The sequence below is a fragment of the Protopterus annectens genome, chromosome 2.part1 (assembly GCF_019279795.1).
Source record: "Protopterus annectens isolate FY-2018-M chromosome 2.part1, PAN1.0, whole genome shotgun sequence".
Lineage (NCBI taxonomy): Eukaryota > Metazoa > Chordata > Ceratodontiformes > Protopteridae > Protopterus > Protopterus annectens.
Genome location: NC_056729.1, coordinates 620578027 through 620599250, shown reverse-complemented (window position 1 = coordinate 620599250; position 21224 = coordinate 620578027). Strand labels below are relative to the sequence as shown.

At 40.7% G+C, this 21224-nt stretch overlaps 1 protein-coding gene across 1 annotated transcript in view; it reads right to left on the bottom strand.

The window, feature by feature from the left end:
• Nucleotides 1-21224, bottom strand: part of LOC122794883 (extracellular calcium-sensing receptor-like) — a 207700-nt gene that overhangs the window by 103791 nt on the left and 82685 nt on the right. Inside the window, 1 exon segment of the mRNA XM_044063483.1 lies at nucleotides 16138-16365. Within this exon segment, the coding sequence (XP_043919418.1) occupies nucleotides 16138-16365 (228 nt within the window).

The window sequence follows — 21224 nt, the reverse complement described above, 5'->3', positions numbered from 1 at the left end:
GGGTCACATGTGATGGCACCACAGGTGGTGCAGATGTCCATTGGGGAACATGGGGGAGGTGCACACTCAGCATGCACATCCATGTTGGACAGATGAACAGGGTGACTTACCCTCTGTAGCCCACTGCTATCATTCCATAGTTACTATCAGTGACCAATATGCAGTGTGCTACCCACATATTGGCTGTTGCCTAGGCATGTGTGTGTGTATGAGACAGGGGTTGAGAGTGTGCTCTGGGTAATACTGGGGTTGCTATCTGTGATTGCCTGGCCTTGATGTCATATGTATAGGTATGGGTTTGCACCCCAGCCTTTCAGCTATTTCACATCTGTTATCCCTGTATGGTGGACATTGTGATATATAGTAGGGCCACCATATAATAAATATGCAAAACCCGCTCCACATGTTCACAACCACCTCTTCATAGGATACGAGTTAAAAACACACACACCTGTCATCTTTGGGAGTAGAACCCCTACCAAACTAGTTTATTACACCACAGCACTATGCAGTTATAGTACATACCACACACATTACTGAAGTACTCCTTCCCCAAAGGTGTATTTGACGATGAATGACATCAGCAGGATTGCCAAAGTAAGCCATTTGAAATGTATTGTGGGTGACTACCCTAAAATGCATTGCTTCCTACATAGACAGTGAGACACACACAGCACATCCACAACTGACACGCATGGGTATAGAACCCCTTATAGAGGTCTATATCACACTACAGCATGGAGCTGTTATAGGATGCACCACAGGAATTATTAGAGAATGCCTTCCCCAAAGCTGTATTTCACAATGAATGACATCAGCAGGATTGCCAAAGTAGGCCATTTGAAATGTACTGTGTGTGGCTAGCCTATAATGCATTGCTCTGTATACAGACATTGACACACACAAAGCATCCAGAACTGCCATGGGTGGGGATGGAACCCTACCGCAGTTCCAAATCACAATCCAGCAGTATGCAGTTACAGGATGCGCTATGGAGATTACTGGGCTACACCCTTTCCAGAGGTGTATTCCTAGCTGGGGGACATCAGCAGCCTTGCCAAAGTCAAGCATATGAATTGTACGGAGTGTGAGTATGCTAAAAAGCATTGGTCTCTACACAGTCAGAGACAGACAGACACGCACACTAACACACACACACACAGTTGCCAAGTCTGGGGTTAGAACACCTACCTAACTACTTTATCATACTACAGCAGTATGCAGTTACAGGATGCGCTATGGAGATTACTGGACTACACCCTTCCCAGAGATGTATTCCTAGCTGGGGGACATCAGCAGCCTTGTAAAGTCGAGCATATGAATTGTACGGAGTGTGAGTACCCTAAAAAGCATTGGTCTCTACACAGTCAGAGACAGACACTGTTGCCAGGTCTGGGGTTAGAACACCTACCTAGCAACTTTATCACATTACAGCAGTATGCAGTTATAGGATGCGCTACAGAGATTACTGGGCTACAACCTTCTCAGAGGTTTATTTCAAGGTGGGTGACATCAGCAGCCTGGTCAAGGTCGACTATATGAATTGTAAGGAGTGTAAGTACCCTAAAAAGCATTGCTTTCTACACAGTCAGAGACTGACACACAAGCACAATAATACACACACACACACACACACACACACACACACACACACACACACACACACACACACACACACACACACACACAGTTGCCAAGTCTGGGGTTAGAACACCTGCCTAACTAGTTTATCACAATACAGCAGTACGCAGTTATGGGACACCCCACGGAGATTATTGTGCTACAACTCTCCCACAGGTGTATTTCACATTTGGGTACCTCAGCAGGCTTGTCATAGTAGGGCCATAATCCATTCATGTATAGGTTGACACGCCGCATGCAAGCACACACGGGGTCATATGTCACTGATACGTGTATACAGCTGCTAGATGACTAGTTCCTTGTACTGTCATGTTGCACAGCTGGCACATGCACCACATAGTCTGTAATGCTACATAGGCAGCCCTCCAGCACCATCCACAACTCTGGCACACCCACAAGGAAAGTCAATCACCCTACCAATTGCCAATTGGAGTAGAATGTTTTGTCACCTGTAGCTATGGTATGGATGTGAGTATGCAAGGGAATTGGGTGGCTGAATTTTACAGCAGCAGACAGTAGACACCCATAGTGGCACCCTGACAACACATACCGGAGTCACCATAGTAGCCAGTAGTATACAGGGTGACAAAACCCACTGCAGGAAAGGTGCTGAGTGACATGTGTGTCCATATGACCCACACATGCCAGTCAGGACAGTTCACATACCCAACCAGAGTCGCAGCCACAGGACAGGTGTAGACAAACCCAAACAGGGTCTGTGCCATGGCCCCAGAATGATGGCTATGGTTAACCCCACCCCCAGGCCTACACAGACAGACTACAGCAGGGCAGACATTGAGATGTTAGTGTTAGTGCTGAAGGGTAGGAGGTCAGACAGTAATATGTAGGGAAACCAAAGCCATGATCTGTAGTACACTGGTGTGCCTCTAGTCAGCATGATAGTTAGCAATACAGAATGAAATGGATTACATGACATACCAGTACAGTCATAGCAAATGTGTACAAGTGTCACTTGTGCCCCCCCATCCTACATAGCAATGTAATAACAGTCAGGTGTGCCCCCCAACCCTGTGTAGAAATGTAGAAACAGTCAGGTGTGCCCCCCCCCATCTTACATGCCTATGTGGAATGCACATAGTACACTCCCTATACATGGTTGAGCACAGGTGGTGTCATGTTTGCCATCCATTTTACTGTATGTGCAAGTCAGAGAGAGGTGTCATTCCCTGGGACCCTACTGTGTCAGTGCATGTGCTATGCGTTGCCTCTTTGCCAAGGCCAGGGTATACTGGGCACATCTCCTTCTGCCTACTGGGGGAGGCTCAGGTTCTTCCTCCTCCATGTCACTCTGTGCCTGTGCAGGCCTTGGCATTGGTGGGGGGCTGTGTGGCCCTGCCCCATGCTGTTCCTGCTGCAACTATGGGGGGATCATGTTGTGTAGCATAGCACATACCATAACAATTTGGGTACATGTAGCTGGTGAATACTGCAAAGCTCCACCGGATGTGTCCAGACACCAGAACTGTGACCTGAGCATCCCAAACACACGCTCTATTATATGTCTGGCTTGTGCATGTGCCTCATTATGGTGTTCTTGTTCAGGTGTGTGTGTATTTCTAAATAAACTGAGTGGTACTTTTCGAATACACTACTGAGTGGATTATATCTAGTGGTTGAGGTCTTCCTGGACTGATATTTTTGTTTTACTTGGTTCTTCAGTTAATATCAGTTGAGTCTTCACCTTGGTTTTTGGTGTGTGTATTTCTGATGGGTGTCATCAGCCATGGCTCCAGTGTGTACCCAGCATCCCCCACTAGGTGACCGCAGGGGATGTCCCCATTGGCAAATCTCTGATACAGCTGCATCAAATGCCATATGTAGGAATCATCATAGCTTCCAGGGCAAACAGCACACTCATTCATTATAATGCCCTGGGCATCACATATGACCTGGCGGTTGATGGAGGAGATGCCCCTGCAGTTGATGTAGGCCCTACCCTGCTCACTTTGTGGTGCTTCAATGCATATGTGCATGCAGTCTATAGCACCCACTACCCCAGAGTATTCTGCTATTTGGTGGAAGAGACGCATATTGCTGGTCAACACCTCACAGGGGGTTGAGGAATATACATGCTCACTGGCATGTGCTGACATGGCATCCAGGAACTGGTGGAATATTCTGGATGCTGATGCCTGTGAGATCCCCATAGTATCTGCAGTTGTGCTTTGGGAGGTACCTGTGGCTAGGATACCTAGGCCCACACATACTTTGGTATCCACTGGGATGGGTTCCCCTCGGTCAATTTGGTGTGTCAGGTGTGCCCGGCACAGCTCAACTATTTGCTGTAGGAGGTCTCTGCCCACCCTATAGGACTGCACTATCTCCAGCTTACGCAGCCCCTGGTAGGTTACCCTGGGTCTGCACACTCTTCTCCATCTCCTTACTGTGGGTTGTTAGGCAGCATGCACATCCTCACCACCCTCAGCCTCTTGCACATGTTGTTCTATGTTGCCTGCTGCAGCCCTTCTCATTTTGTGGGTTTCTCTGTTAAAATTTCCCTGCTTGTATACAACGGTGGTGTAGAGTGTGGGAAAAAACAGTGGGGAAGATGTTTGCTTAGTTTATACTAGTATTCTGGGCTGGGCTGGGCTGCTGCCTGTGTAATTGGCTGCTTCTGATACATTTCACCTGCCAGCTATGCTAGTTCTCCTTGATTACCTTCCTACTGCTATTTTCCCTTCCCATTGTCCTTCTGTTTAAGCCCGGGGATGTGCCATACAAACAGAGTACTCAAATCTGCACACTGCTGCTATTTCCTGGTTTAACTTATTTTTTCTTCCTGTAAAACCCGGTGCGCAGCACACACACCCTCTTACACTTTGTAAAGTGTGCTACACAGGTTCAGACACACCCCCTAGCTTAGCTGTGCTAAGCTGGGAACATACCCGAGCCACAGGGCTCCAATCCGCTTACAGTATGCCTGACACACCCAGCCATGATGTCACCTACCCCCTAGTCTTGCACTCGGCTATTCATACTCTTACGCTGTTGGGACCTGCCTCACATGCTGGGGAAAACTGGGATTCACTATCCTTCCCCTCATTTGCATAGGATTGCCTGCTGATGCATAGTTACATGTGTCACACTGAGCCTTCCCCCTTAGCAACCACTATTTACTGGCCAGGTTGTCTTTTGCCTGCCATTGACTTGCATGGCAGAATACTGATACTGTTTGTTTTAGGTTTATTTTCTTATTCTCCCACCGATCCCATTTGCGCGCCGCTGCCCTATGCTTAAACAGCCATGATCGGCGGTAATAAAATAAAAGTTGTATTTTTTACATTTTGTATTGTTTGCAATGCCAATGGTCTTATACTTGGCCATTGGCATGCTTCCTCAATGATATGCAGCCTTTATTTGGAGCTGTCATGTCTCCGTTTTGGATTTTGCAGAACTGTACTCGGTTACTAACTGAGTACATTTCTGCAGGTTACACTAGTCCTGCACAGCCTAATTCCAGCTTCTGGGATAGCAGATTTAACTCATTTGCATGGTTTTCACCTACAAATAGGGTAATTTGCATACAGGGGCTGGGAATGTGAAGGACTAGTGCAAGAGTGCTCGTGCATGTCAAACGAGCACGTATGTGGCTTGCTTGGCCTCCATATTGCCAACATTACATCTTACACTAATCATGCACGCCGTGCAAGCTTTTGAAAATACGGGGGAATATCTGCTCGACAATGGCACAGGAAAATAATTTTCTTGGGTGGCAAAAGCCAGGGTACCTTTTTGGCTGGGCTTGTATAGGCCCCAGGGCTGATAGCCTAGTACCTACCTATGAACCTATGAACCTATGAGGCAACATTTTATTTCAATTTTTCTTTTTACATCCAGTGTACTGATTGTATATTTTTGTTTGATTAAGACCCAAAGAAGAGATTGAAGAGTTTCGACAATCCACTTGTAACAGCACCACCAGTTTTTCTGTGATTGTTTCTAACACTAAGATCAGGTTTTCGGGCTGAATTATCTATGGATAAGAATGCCGACACTTTCAACTCTAACAACTACAGAAAAGAAACTTCATCCAAAAATGATCTGCATTTTTGCATTGCTTATGGTAAATTTGTGAAAATGGCTATTAGGAAGTAAAGATGCAGTACAGCTGTTTATGTTGATTTTGGTTGACAACAGAGAAATGTTGAAATATTTTTTATAGGAAGAGAATGCACACTGCAGACAACTTTGAAAATCATAATTTATAGTAGAGATAGTGAGCATAGATCTATTTGGATATCAGAGAGTTTTAATGTTCTTATTAAAAATAATGACACTTTGGTCTACAAGAGGCTTCTCATTCAGATCACTCCACTGATGCCAAACACATTCAAGACTTAATTAAGAACATCTGGAAAATTTCTTAGGCAATATTGAACTATAGGACATGGTTGGTAGTATCAGACCTGCACTTATTTGTAATATAAACATTAATTTAAAATGCTTCATAGAAATAAAAATAGATTATATAAATATTTCTAAGGGAATTTCCAAAAAGAAGCATTGTATTTATCTCTCTGAAATGGGTTTCCAATGTCATTTTTTTAAAACGCTGGTTCTGTATTGGCACTGGCAGACATAGGAAAAATAGTGACAAGGAAAACTGTAACTCATATGGAATTATTTACAGTCCCAATGTCATCTTGTAAACACATTTATATGGGAAAATCTTTCTTCTATGATTTGTAAACATGACACCTTATACTTGTATTATTTCAATTGCAACGATTTTGAATAAAGATTGATAGCATAGATATAAATGTTGTTATACATATTAAAAGTATTCTCAAACAAAGATCCAGTGTTTATCAACTTCGTATTTAATGAGTTAATGGTGGGTGCTGTAAAGGTTCTACTTTTCATCTTTTATGTGCTCCACTCTGGAAAGCTGCTCTTTTATGAATGAATGCTGCACATTTTAGATTTTATTTACAGATCTCAAATGCATCACTGTATACTTTGATTTTATGATTTTTTTTATTCTTAAGAGCTAACTAGTAGATCTTAAATTCAATGAATGTCTCATAATACAAAAGCTGAACTTGCACTGCTTCTCTTTATTCTGAAAAAAAGTCTTTATAAACATAATGGGGAAAGCCTTAAATAAAGATTTCTTTTCAGAAGGGAAGTTGTGTATTTTAGTTACAGAAATTTGTTGTTGCATTGCTATACCAATATCCCAGATACTACTTCCCTTAAAATAAGCCAACTATTAAATAATTGTATGGTAGCAGTAGTTTTAAGTAGCCATTCATCAAAAGATAGATGCCTTCAGGTCTATAGACGGATTTACTTTCCCAAAACTTCGAATTTCATATGGTCGAGACTATATGATCAAAGTTTTGGAACTTCAAAACTCTGAAATAAATCTAAAAGGAACAGAAAACCATGTTCTTCAATGTTTTTGCAGGGGGGACAAGCCCCCTGCACTTCCCATATGGGGGGCTGTGCCTCCCACCCCCCGCTATTTAAGTATGCCAACTCCAACATCGCACTACACTGAGTAAAAGGGAGAATTTCCCATTCCGTGCAATATGCAGATCTCTGTTCAGAATTTCAAATTTCTATAACTTCAATCATATGGTCTCAACCATATGAAATTCGAGGTTTTGGGAATTCGAAATTCAGAAGGGAACCCCTATAGACATACCCATATACTAATATCTAAACCATCAGCCATAAGCTTTTGAAATTAAGAAAACTCTTTACATTAAATAGTTGCAATTAATAATGACATTTACAAACATTTATACAGTAAAACATTGTAATATAAAATAAATGAGTTTTAACAGACAAATTACATTTTCAGAGAAGACTCAAGGTGGTATTTATACTAGGGGAAATTAACCCAGGGTACTGGGCAACTTCCCCTACTCTTTTCATAGGTGCCATGGGATCTTTCACATCTTTCTGAGCTACTACAAGCCCAAGCAGATGGGGCCTCAGTTTAACATCTTATCTCAAGTATGGCACACTCAGGAATGCTGCATCCCCTTATGCTGCACTGCAGTGACAGTAATCAATCTACTTGGTGTGGGAATAGAATCCACAGCCTTCTGCCCCAAAGACAATTGTTCTACATATTTCATCACTGACATTGCTCAGAATTAGACAGTTTCTTATTTGTAAGCATCCTGAGTTTAGCTTTTTTAGCATTAAATATTAGCTTTTCAGATTTTAGCCAGTGTTCTAATTGAGACAAAGCTCTCTGAGGGGTCTTGAAGTTTTTCGGTGGAAGGGACATGAGTTATAAGTGTGAAATCATATGAGTATTGTGTAATTGTTCCACAGTCAATTGCTTTATCTATGTTATTTACAAAAATGATGAAAAGGAGTGGATGGAGGATTGAGACTTGTCAGACTCCAAGGTTACTGAGTAGGAAAGATACAAATGTATCTTTTCAGAGTACTGAGCCCTGTCAGAAAGATAGCTGGTAAACTATGATATAACTTTGGGGGTGAGTCCAACGGTATTGAATTTTGTGAGCAAATGTTTGTGGGACTCTGTATATGCTTTAGAAAGGTCCAGAACTATGGCAGCAGTTAGTGTTGATCAAGGTGAGTGCAGGCATTATTAATGAATGAGAGGAAGACTGTTGCTATGTCTTGGTCTAAAGCCATGTTGTATGAGGGAGAGGAGGTGTTTGGCAATTAGATGGTGTAGGGGTTGTTTGTGGATACATTTTTCTAATATCTTGAAGGGGGAGGATGGAATGCTAATCAGTTGGTGAGTGGAAAAGGGATAGTCTTGGCCACCTTTGTGAATAAGAATGGGAGCTGGTCTGGAGAGAGTGTAGTTAGTTTCAGTTTACTGAGAAGGTGCTTGATGTGAGAAATGGAGAAAGGATGAAGGATTTAGTTGTTTCTGAGGCTGTCATATAGATTTAATCTATTTTAAGTCATAACTATTTGTAGGAGATTTCCTGGGGGTTTGTTATAGTTGACAGAGTTAGTTGGTGTGACTAAGCAGCTAACTGACTGCATAAAGAAACTGTTAATTTTGCATGTGATGTTGAAGTAAATTACACCTGAGATGGGGTTTGTTGTGTGGTATGTCTGGTTTTATGAGTTTATTGACAGACATCCAGAACTGTTTGGAAATATTAGAGCTAGTCATTTATAGACTGTGGTAGTATGCTTTCTTTAAATTTGTATTGCACATTTGGATTTAATTAGTAGATGTCTGTACTGTTGGAAGGTTGCAGAAGAGTTTAGTTTCCATGTTTTCCAAGCTTTGTCTTTTAATTTACTCAGTTGTTTGATTTCCTAGGACAACAAAGAGGTTAGATTGTTTTTGACTTTCTTTTTATGTAGGAGGGCTATTGAGTTAAGTATGGTTAGAAAGGTGATAAAAATGTGACATCATCTATGGGAAGGGTTTTTAAGGGTTACCAGTTACACTGTTTGAGAATGGTGTTAAAGTAAGTGGGTTATAAGTTTTTAGTCTTTCTGGTCTAGATAAAGGATGTAAGTTTTGGTACTTTGATTGATGACCAGATTGCATAGGAGTGGTTGTGGTGTATACAGGTGAGATTAGATGTAGATATCCAGTCACATAGCTTATGTTTGTTTGATGCTTTGTCTAATATTGTAGGGTTAGAAATTATTTTATGCAGGCCACAAAGATTAATAGAGGAATCATCATCATCATCAGTCCTCTCTTTCCCATTTTCTACATGGGGCTGGGGTCTTGTGTTAACTGTCATCATCTCTCCTTCATTTCATTGCCACTCTCCTATCTTCTTCACCAGTCATAGGTCTTCTCTCACACAATTTATCTACTTCTTTGCTGGATGCCCTCATTTCTTCTAGGCTTCATCCTGTCTGTCTCAAATCTTCTTCACCAGATTGTCTTTTGCTTTTCTGCACATGTGCTCAAACCACCATAAACTGTAAACTGTTCTGTTTGATATTTTCTGCAATTACAGGTACTTTGGCTTGTGCTCTGATGTCCTTGGTTCTTTGTCTGTCCCATAATGTGCATCCTACCCCCTTCTGGCACTTAATCTCCATCAGGTCTAGCTTCCTAAACTGTTCTCACTTTACTTCTCAGGTTTCTGTACCATACAATAGTACTGGTTACACCACTGTTTTGTACACCTTATTTTTAAGTTTCTTTGGTATTTTTCTATTATAAACAACCTCTGACACTCTGTGCCAGTTGACTGCAGTCTCTCTGATTCTGTCTTTGACCTCCTCCTTCAGACTACCCTTCTCCTCAACCATTCCTCCCAGATACTTGAAGCTTTTAACCTGTTTCTCTAGTTTCCCTTCTATTTCAGTCCTCATTTTCTTCTGATTTCTATCCACATCTCTCAACTGTGCAGATGTTTGCAGAATGTACAGATTTTTTTTGTCTTTTCCACATATAATTTGTGGTTTTCTGGTGAATTACTGAGGAATGAAGTCACTAAGTAATGACATACATTTGAGTTTCAGAAGTTATCTTCTTCAGAAAATGCATGCTAACACGAATCCTGTTATTCTAACAAATTTCTAAGTGCACTTGTCCCTGATAACTCTAGACCTTGTCTAGGCTTCTTGTGCTCAAAAGTACACCATTTGTTTCCATTACAACTGTCTTACTTGTATGCTGTTTAATCCCATGTACCTTCAGTTTTGCATTCCATTTCCCTATCGTTTGCTGACGTTCTTGCTCAGAGTCTGCCTGTATTGACACATCATCTGCATACAACTCTGATCTGTCCCCACCAGCCTTTTTACTAATGTACTCCATCACTGGCAGGAAAATAATTGGGCTCAGAGCTGAGCCCTGAAGCACACTCACTCCCATTGGGACCCATTTGTGAGACTGAATACTGTTTGCATTCGAGTCACTGGGTCCTGGTACATAACCTGCACTCATTCTATTAATATTTATGGGACTTTGATCCACCACAGGAGTGCTCAAATCAGCTTTCTTGGGACCTTGTCATATGCTTTCTCCAATTCTAGAAATGTCCATTTGGACTCTTTCCTCATATCTAGCTTCTTCTCGTGTATCTGTCTCATTGCAATAGTCAGGTCAATCATTTTGTATCTTGATCTGAATCCAAACTGCTCATGTCCAATTTTACTTTCTGCTACTCTGTGTATTCATTTACCAATAAACCTTTCCTCAACTTTCATGCAGTGTGGCAGGAATGAGAGAGCTCTATAATACCCACAGTTGTGAAGGCCTTCTTTTTCTTCAACATTGGCACTAGTATGCTTATTTTCCAGTCATCAAGGATATGCCTTCCTCTCCATATGGCTATGAGTACCCTCAGGAGCCATTTCTCCCTTATCTCAGCCAATATCTTTATCATACCTGCTTTGATCTCATCTGAGCCTGCTGCTTTCCTTGACTTCATTTTCCTTAGTGCTGTTCTTACTTCTTCTAAGGTAGTGTCCTCTTCTTTCATTATGGGATGTGTTTGGGGCAGTACAGCTTCTGTGGGGTTTTCTTCATTCAGAAGCTACTGGAAGTACTCCTTCTGTCTGCCTTTTATGTCCTGTGGACTGGTGAGGAGGTTCTTACTGGGCACCCCTTCTGAAAGGTGTTTGACTATTTTCTGTATCTTTCTGCATTTGACTGCACCTTGATATAGTTTCTTTGTGCCATCTACTAAGTCACTTTCCAGAACCTAGTATAGTGCCTTTGATGCCTTCTTCTTTGCTATTGCAACCCCTCTTTTATCCTCTTTGTTAGCTAAACTATATTCTTCCCTAGTTTGGCCTATCTTTTCTACTTTCCATCTTTTCCGGCACCTCTTCTTTCTTTCGATGACTTCCTCTATTTCGGCATTCCACCACCAGCTTTCCTTATAAACCATATTTCCATTCTTGTCTCAACCACATATCTGTTCTGTAGTCCTCACACATGTTGTTTTGAGATGCTGCCATTCTTCTTCAGCTCCACCAATTTTCTCTTCTTTTTGAGGTGCTGTAACCCTGAGTAATTTCTTGCACTGTTGTCCTTTCTCACCAGTCAACTACCAAATCTTCACCCTGGTCTCTGTTGATCTTAAAGTCTTCTCTGACCACTGCTTGCAGCTGATTGTGGCGACCAGTGGTTTATGCTATGGGATGACTGTTTCACTGGGAATGACTTTGCAATCACTGATCCTACCCCAGTGTCCTTTCCTTACTAAGAGAAAGTCTATCTGAGTTTCCCTGAGTTTCATGTTGACCACTCTTGTATGTGATCTTGTGACTGTCTCTCTTGCTAGACCTTGTGTTGGTCACCAACAAGCAATTTTTCATACAGAATTCTAGAATGGCCTCTCCCTCTTTATTCCTGTTTCCCCACCCATGTGGACCTAAGTAGTCCTCATATCTTGTTCTGTTTGTCCCAACATGTGTATTCAGGTCACCCATTATCAATGCCAATTAATTTTGTCCTACTTTACCTATCAGGCCTTACAACAGCTGCCTGAATGCACTCTTTTCCTCACTATCACATCCTTGTTGTGGAGCATAGGCTGATATTATGAATAATACCCTATCATTACACTGGAGTCTGATTGCCATTAGTCTGTCACTAATTTTGATGACATCTCTCGCTGTTTATTGAAGCCTCACCCTCGCCACACTACCCACATGATTTCTAGGCAACCCATTTCCTGAGTAGTAGACTCTAGATCCCAGGCCAAGTAGCTTTGTTGCTTTGCCCCTCCATTTTGTCTCCTGGATACTTAGGATGTCCAGCTTCCTCCTTACCATCATGTCATCCTCTTCCAAGCTCCATCCTGTCAGTGAACCCACACTGAGTGTAGTCGGTCTTAGATCATGTTTGGCAGGTCATTTGGCTATACATCTAGCTTTCACTCAACAGAGCTATCCCAGGTAACACAAGCTGAGCAATTGGACAATGGTTGGTCAGTAGCTTAATGACCCAAGGCTGCTGGGCTTTATGGTGGGCACACCCTGGCCAGTGGGGGCTTATACTCCCCTCCCACAATTAATATGAATCCTTGGAGTAGGTTGGAGTAGGCCACATTCTCAAAACACTTATCACCATTAGTCGCAACATCCCTATTCAGTGACATTAATCAACACAACCAAATCACCTAGGGCCATATTTTACACCATTGAGTCACTACCCATGACACAGTATGCAGTCTGTGTTCTTCTATCTTGAGGGATACTTGCACCACAGCTGATGCCCAAAGTGGTTGGTCTAAATAACTCTTCCCCCTATGTGTTTCTGCCCGCAACTCCATTATTGGGTGAGTCTAAGATGGAATCACAAGCATGTTTTTAGGAGTTGGGAGGAATCCACAGAGACACATGTTGAACATGCAAACTGTATACAGGCAATGGCCGGATGTCAGGGTCAAACCTTTTACCTTATGTATGGGTTATAAAGACCTTAACTATTATACCAACTGATCTCTAAGAATTAATCACTGCTTCATCCTTGTACAAATATTGTAAGACTCAGACTTTGCCAGGTACTTTGCATGTCCTTTACAGACTTGGAGAAAGCATATGACAACATATCCCAGAACGTCCTGTGGTTAATATTATAAAAGTAGAGGGTCCTGTGATAATAGCTGTGGTAATGGCTACATACCATTTAGTGCCTGTATTAGAGATGTGAAAGTAATGCTTGCATTCTTGTGTTAGTTCAGATAAATTCAAGTTTGGCATAGGGATCCACCAGTGCTGTGTCTTAGCTCCACTTCCAGTTCATGATTTTCATGGGCTGGATACCAAGGTGCAACCAGGATCCAGTTTGCATCTTTAAAGATAATGTTGTTCTGCTAATCCCAAGTAAATGTAAACTCCAGACATGCGCTAGAGTGATTCACTGCTGAGTGTGATGCAGTTGGTATGATGTATTTTGAGCTATGAAAGACCCAATCCTTGTTGACTGTCTATTTGCTTAAAAAACCTGTGACTCAAAAACACCCACAGAAAGGACCTAAACTGACAGCAAAAAATAAACAAGGTTTGTTGGAAGAATAGATTCCTAACTCCATGTATTGCCAGCCAGTGGAATAAGCTATCACTACAGGTTAAGTACTACACCACCTTGGGCTACTCTTGATGAATGAATGGGTGGACACAAATTTACCCCAGAGTGGTCATGAGCAGCTCTACTTGATCTGAGATATTAGCACTATTAAGTGCTCATAAAGGGTAGCAAGAATGTATAACTGTGTCTACTTATGGCTAATATATGATAGCATTGTTCTTATGTTCCCACAGTCATCACCTCCTGAAATCAAAGGTCCTAGTTCTGTTCTTCTATAGTTGGGAGGGGAGAAGCTTCTTCAGTTGGAAGTGTTTAAGGATCCTGAGACATTCATATGTAAAGGCAAAGGTGACCAGGAGATGGTCCTATGGAGGCTGAAGCAGCAGCAATATTGCAAACATTATACTAATTGGTGATGGTGAAATTAAAGCTCAGTCATAGGCTGAACGTCTCAGTTTACTGGTCAGTACATGACTCAATCTCCACTTGTGGTAATCAGCAATGAGCATGAAGATGTGATCACAGGCACAAGCAGCAGGGGCTCCCATGTCACTCTTTGTGGTAGAGTTAGGAGCTCAGCAATCTGGGAGCATCTTAAAGTGCAGGAATGAAAAGTCAATTGAGGTGGTTTGGGCAATCTATGAGAATACCACTGTGTACCTCCTGCAAGAGATGAAACAGACGTTGTCCAGTGGAACGAGGTCCAGGACAGACATAGGACATGTTAGAAGAATTATATCTCTCAGCTTGCTTGAGAAGACCTGAAAATTCCATTGGAGGAGCTAGATATTGTTACTGGGTTAGCTTTGTTTTGTCTTGTTGGGTCAGTTTGCTCCAAATACAACATTTATTAGGTCAGGCAATATATAAAATAGATGAATAAGTGGAGAAATATGTAGACATTTGCTTGCTTCATTTTCTGTATGTACTGTATCATTTATAGTACCTTAGGCAATATAATGTGGTATATTTACATATTTATACATGAAGTACCAAGTTCTTAATTTATTTTTTTTTGCTGTATGGCTTGTTAGTTATTAGATCCTATGGAATATTTTTCTTAATACACGTTGCTATATGCTGCCTTCCATGCCTAAATCATGGCTATCGGTATGTCCTTTCTGTTGTTATCCTGTTCCCTCACTCACTCATGTTGACATTGCAGAAAGAACACTTGCTTGACTCTGTCCTTTTTCGGTCCTATGTACTTTTATATGCAGCTTCCACATGCTTCACTACTGCACTGTACACGCACCTCTGCAAATTGTGTACACATTCTGCAAAACTTAACATGCACTTTGCACATTGCTATTATCAGAACAGACAAGGTGTGGATATACTCTGTAGTAATCTTTGATTTAGTTTTACATGACTTTATCAGAAGTCAGATAAAAATAAATAAAGTAGATTTATGACTTCATCTCAGGTCTGCTGTTGTTAAACTCTAGTTCTAGCTTACCTATAATCATCACTACCTCTCATTGAATAGAAATCATAGGACGTTAGTGACTGAATAATTGTCTGATGTACTGTTTGCTTTCTTTCACATTTTCTTTTGAAATGCAGATGTACAGATGCATGTTCCTGTCATAAGATGACAATAACTGTCAGTTTATGCCTCAGCTAAGTAAATGGAAACAACATCAAATGACAAAATAAGCAACCGTCATAGAATATATGTCCTCCTAATGGCAAATTTGAATATGAAACCTAAGAAATCCTATAGTTTGTCAAACATACCTAAGCATTGTGACTGGCCTCCTCCCTTCTCTTACCGCTCCTCCTTCCTGTTTTCCATCTGACTTAACATTCTTGAACCACCCTATTGACAATCACTCTTCAGTTTACCTTTACAACAGCGAAACACACTGGTGCGATTCCTCATATGAGCTAATTGGAACCATGAAAATCAAAACAGCGACAGTTTTCAATGTTCAAAAATCAGCAAATCAAAAAGCAGATTTGCTGATTTTCAAACATTAATGTCGAAAAGAAAATATAATGAAGTGTAAAGCAGGGGGGTAAGCCACCCTGAACCCCCCACACCCCCCTACTTTAACATTCTATCTCCGAGATTGCACTACAGTGGGGAAAAGGACCATTTTCCAATCCCCACTATAGTGCAATCCCCAAAATGCCGAATCTGCAATGAGCAAATGTCACTGTGCATTTGCTCATTGCACATTCAAACCTTTTTCCGTTCGGCATTTGCAAACTTTGCACACGTCCTTTCGGACAACTGCTGTTCGCCCTTGTGCAAAATGCACACATGAAGGTAAACCTCACTCTTCTTTGGCTGGTAAAGCACTATATGACTTCACTCTCTCCATCTCTGCAAAATAATAATTCCTAGTATTTTTTTTAATCACTTCCCCCTGAGATCACCATGTGCACTTCCATTCAAACATTCCCAGTTTTATCTTTTTCATGAAGTATCACATTTTAAGGATACAAGCATTAACACAAAGTGACATTATTGTTTCATGAATATTTATGTCTATTATAAATCCTACCTCTGTGTATCTTTCATTCCACAAGATAGCACTCACATTGATGCTGACTTCTTTGCCAGGAGAGGCTCTGGGCTCTATTCTGCCTACTTTTACCACATGAAATGTGTTACTAGGTAATATCTGTACATTCAAAATGTCATAGACAGTTATTGCATCACCATTTTCATCAAATGATATTTCCTCTCCAGTACTAGCATACAAGTGGACCTTTTTCACAGTCCTTAATACCTATAAATAAAAATATATGTAACTATTAATATGTATACTTTTAACATCTGTAACAATGAATCTGAGGACTGTTCTTGTTCATATTTACAAGTAGTATGTATCTATATTCATTTTCTAAGAAAATGTTCAAACTGTTTTTTAATGCGAATTAATCAAAATGTTATGTAAATGTATAAATAAACAGACACACAGGGAAACAAAAGCACACGCACGCGCACACACACACACACACACACACACACACACACACACACACACACACACACACACACACACACACCTGCTAGCTGCAATGCAACGGCAATATATGTGCACAGAGACTAGCACTCCAAGAGGCCTATGAAAGATTCAGACATACTAACTTTAGTCAAAGTAGTAGAATTCCAACAATGCATATAGTACAAAACTATTAGCCTGGAAAGAACCTTGCTATGCTGTGCATCACTGGGATCAGTGTGAGAAGGTGTACATTCACAGGATATATGCAGAAAAATAGATTTAAACAGACATAAATGCAAAACTCACTCTTCTTCAGGGAGAAACATAAGTATGGAACCTTTCTGGAGAATGGATCGAATTGCATAACCATGTAGTCACTGCGACATTGTTTTCTGTAAACAGGGAAATAAGCAAAGGAAGATCTGCCACCAGCTTAAAAGAAAGGTAGCTGTAATATTTTTATCATCTTAATGTTCTTTTTCTTCTTCATATTTATCTGTTGGCTCTGTAGCACAGAAAGATGAGGCCCTGCATCTCAGATGATTTGGGTATGTCAGGGAGTTTGGCATGGAATGAGTTGACTACAGATGGGAGGAGAATTAAGAAGAGTATGCCTACTTATCTGACTGAGGGAAGAGTGCGGTATATGCTAGGGTATGCCTATGCCATTATCCCATGGGGAGGTTGAGGTTTGGTTGCGTTAAAGGTATTATTAGTGGTTTATATCTGGACAAAGAGAGGATGTGCATCACCACATAGATATGGCCATCTCCTTCACAGTGCCTATGGGCTTACCCCCTCATGGAAATTATTAAGCTGGTCAAACAGAGACAGTGTGCAGTATGAATGACCCTGCAGGTGATCGGCTCATCTGTAATTCCACATCCAGGAATTCTTCAACAACCTATCCCCTTTGTCAGCAATCACGCAGTGCTTGGAACCTGTGGTCCGGAGGTTACTCAGGAACAAGGGGTGCTGGAGGGTCAAAAATTGTACTGGGTAGCAAGTGGTGTGTACTGGCACAAGTGAGTATATATTATTTTATTAATGATTCATAAAAATATTGAAAAGTGAAAATATATAATCTTATAAGCAAAGAATTCCAACTTGTAATTTTCTTGTTGCCACTAAAATAAACATTCTTTAACCTGATACTCATAAGAAGCTATGGCATAGTGTAACCTAAGCTATTAAAAATTTGTTACTAACCATAATAAAAATAAATATGGCAATATGATTGTGAAGACTATTTAAAATAATGGTTATGTGTGTAATTAATTTAATCCATCAGAATATAATCTGCATTAATTCTGCAACCAAGTTTAAGACTTATTGCCATGATAAAGATTTTGGTTCATTAATTCATTTAAGAGCTGATAATCTATGCTTTGCACCTGATCAAGGGTTACAGAACTCCATGTTTAGACAAGGTTGATAGGTATACTAGTCAATCAGTCTGTGGACCATTACAAGAAACACATTTGCATGTTCCATTTAGCTTCAAGGATGGCAAGACAGGCTAGATCAGAGGAAAATTTGAAGCTGTCCATCCAATTATCTATGTTTACCTTTAAGCTGGTAAGGGTGCTACTCTGCTTGACATGTAGTGGACACTTGTGCCCATGATGAGGGATACACTGGGATATAAACTGATCACATCAACGTGTCTTATTTATCTGTTGGTGAGAGTTTAGTTCATTAAGCAGAAGTACTATTTGTTTGTGAAGAAATAGTAGATCAAAAAGGTTTGGATTTTACTTGCTTGAAATAACTGAGGTTTGAGAGATGGCCGCCCTGTTAACTAACATTTTTGTGGCCACTGATCATTTTAACTATGAATTTCTGTGGTCTCTCAAGTTGAGTGATATGTTGAGACAAATACATGCTGAAAGGTACATTATATTCAATAATGTGTCTGACAATACACAAGTAAGTCAAATCAAGACCTCACTGGATCTAGTGGAAATGTCTTTGGAAATTAGATGAACCAGACAGAAGGCTTTACAAACTACATTTGGAGACATGTTGGTCAAACAATCAGGAATTATTGACAAAAGTGCCTAGATCTCTTTCAACAGTGTTTGACTGGACTGGTGTATCACCTATATGGTAAATGAAAATGTTTTATTTACCAAAATGAACCAAGCCACTTTTTTACATGTAAGTTGGGACCATTGTCCTTGTATCAATTATTTGCATGAATATCATCTTTTTTCTCTGTCTCTGTCATACAGTACCATCTTATAAGGTACTTAGAATACCAGTAGGTCTTGCAGGAAAGGTCACAGAAATATTAAATCACAACATTTGTGTTTACTTGATTTCTGTTTTTTTTTTTTGGTTTTGTATTTCTTCAGTCAGAATATTCATCAGTTTTCAGTCAGTTGAAAATATACTAACAACAAACAAATTACAGTTGTCTGCAAACTTAGTTAACTATAGGACAGGAGTGCTGGCCTGAAAGTCTGTGAAATATATGCCAAATATGATAAGGGCCATCACTGAGCACTGTGATAAACCACTGGTAGCGTTTTTGCTTGTAGAAATCTCACCTGTTACTCTAATCTCATGGCTTCTGTCAGACTAAGATGCATCTATCCACTGCACAATACAGGGCTTTATATTCAGATTTCCAAGTCTGTCAATAATGCCTGCATGGGGAATGGTGTTAAATGCCTTGGCCAGTTGACTTAGATCACAGTTTGGTTAACTAACTTTCTTAGAGTCACACTGTAAGCAAAGAGCAATAAAGCTGTTCATTAACAGCTCATAGACTTAATTTTCTGTGATAACCATCAGACTAAAAAAAAAAAAAATTACTTTCTAATGCGAGACTTGAATCAGGAAACTTTACATCCTTAGTCTAAGGCTCACTCAACTGAACCCTTTCAGCTTATACTTGTAATAATGTTACGCAGAAGAACATTGCAAAAATAGAACAGAAAAGAAAGTCAAAAACAGCTGCCAGCATTATTTACAAGATGTGTTTAATCATCATCTTTTTGTTTGTTTCTAGGTGCTTTTGTTCACTGTGCCTACAGACTATCAGCCAGTCTCCCATAGTTCTGAAGCTCTTTTCTTATCTAGGTATCATGGCCTGTCTAAGATCACTGGGGAGACCTGATGGCAAGAACAAAAACCAAAGCAGCCATTGAAGTTATTTTGTGCATTTACCTGTATCTAGCCTTCTTCAAGCCTGCAGGTCAAGAAATAACCTTATCCCAATGGCCTAAGAGCAAGCTTCATTGCTGCTGACAGTGGCTTTCCATGTTTAAGGGAGAACCCTAAATGCCTCCAAACAGATGAGTTACCTTGCAGCCAGTCTTCCTGAAAGTGCATTATTTATGATGCAGCTCTGCACATTTTTTACATTATGACCCTCTTCCCACTCCTTAGCCGCTGACATGTTAACCTACACTACTGCATGAGCTTATAGTGCCTTCACCACACTTAATGCCACATCAGCACATGCACTCTTGAAGACTTCCATGAGTGAGTGGGTAGAAGCAAGTACATGTCTCAGATCAGCAGTACTGTATAACAGGCAGCTATTCCTACCACAGGTGTTGACACTACAGAGGACCAAACAGCATCTTTATCCCAGGATGTGGATGCCTGCATCAGCTACCCACTCCCAGCATCTGTTATTATGTCCTCCAGTACCTGAGTCACTAATTAGTCACTGATCTTCTGGGTCACAGTCAGAGCTTCATCTTTTTATGGCATGAAGTTAGCTGCTCTATAGTTATTCTACATACTTTAATATTAATACAGCAGCTACCAGATAGTAATTCCCTAGATTCCTTTGCTATTGTGGCTTTATTGTATTGATTGGTTATGTCTGAAAATAATTTAAATAGCCAGCACACCTGCCTAATAACCTAACAAATACATTAAACTAAAAGTAGTTGTATAGGTATATTATAGCAATAACCCACGCCTGGGTGTGGGTAATGCTGGATTTATCCACGGTTGGCATGGTTTGGTCCCGAGGGCGAAGCCCGAGGGACCAAACAAAGACAACCGTGGGTAAATCCAGCATTACCCACATCCAGAAGTGGTTATTATATTAATGACATTATTTAAGAAAAGAAATAATTACTTTTCTTAAATAATGGCATTGTATACGCCTCTTTGCTGCCCTTCCGCAGCTGTCTGGTGTTCACGGTAGTTCTGATGTACTGCGCATGCCTACGCAGTACATCAGAGTTGTGGGCAAAAGCAACGGAGAACGCAAGATCTCCGTTGCTTTTTGTCTCGCTATGTTAAATGGGTTTAACATATGAGACAGTTTAAAATAAGCAACGGAGATCTCCGTTGCTTATTTTAAAGCTGTCTCGCTATGTTAAACTCATTTTACATAGCGAGACAGGTTAAAAATAAAAGCAATTGAGATCGCAAGATCTCCGTTGCTTTTTACACACTGTGTCGCTATGTTAAAGGAGTTTAACATAGCGAGACAGCTTTAAAAAAAGCAACGGAGATCTGCGTTGCTTTTTTAAACCTGTGTCGCTATGTTAAACTCTTTTAACATAGCGAGACAGTGTTTTATACTAACGGAAAAAGTCCGGGCGACCGGACCTTTTTCCGTTAGTATATTGAGGGATTTACAACGGGCACGCTGGTTGGGCTGGCCAATC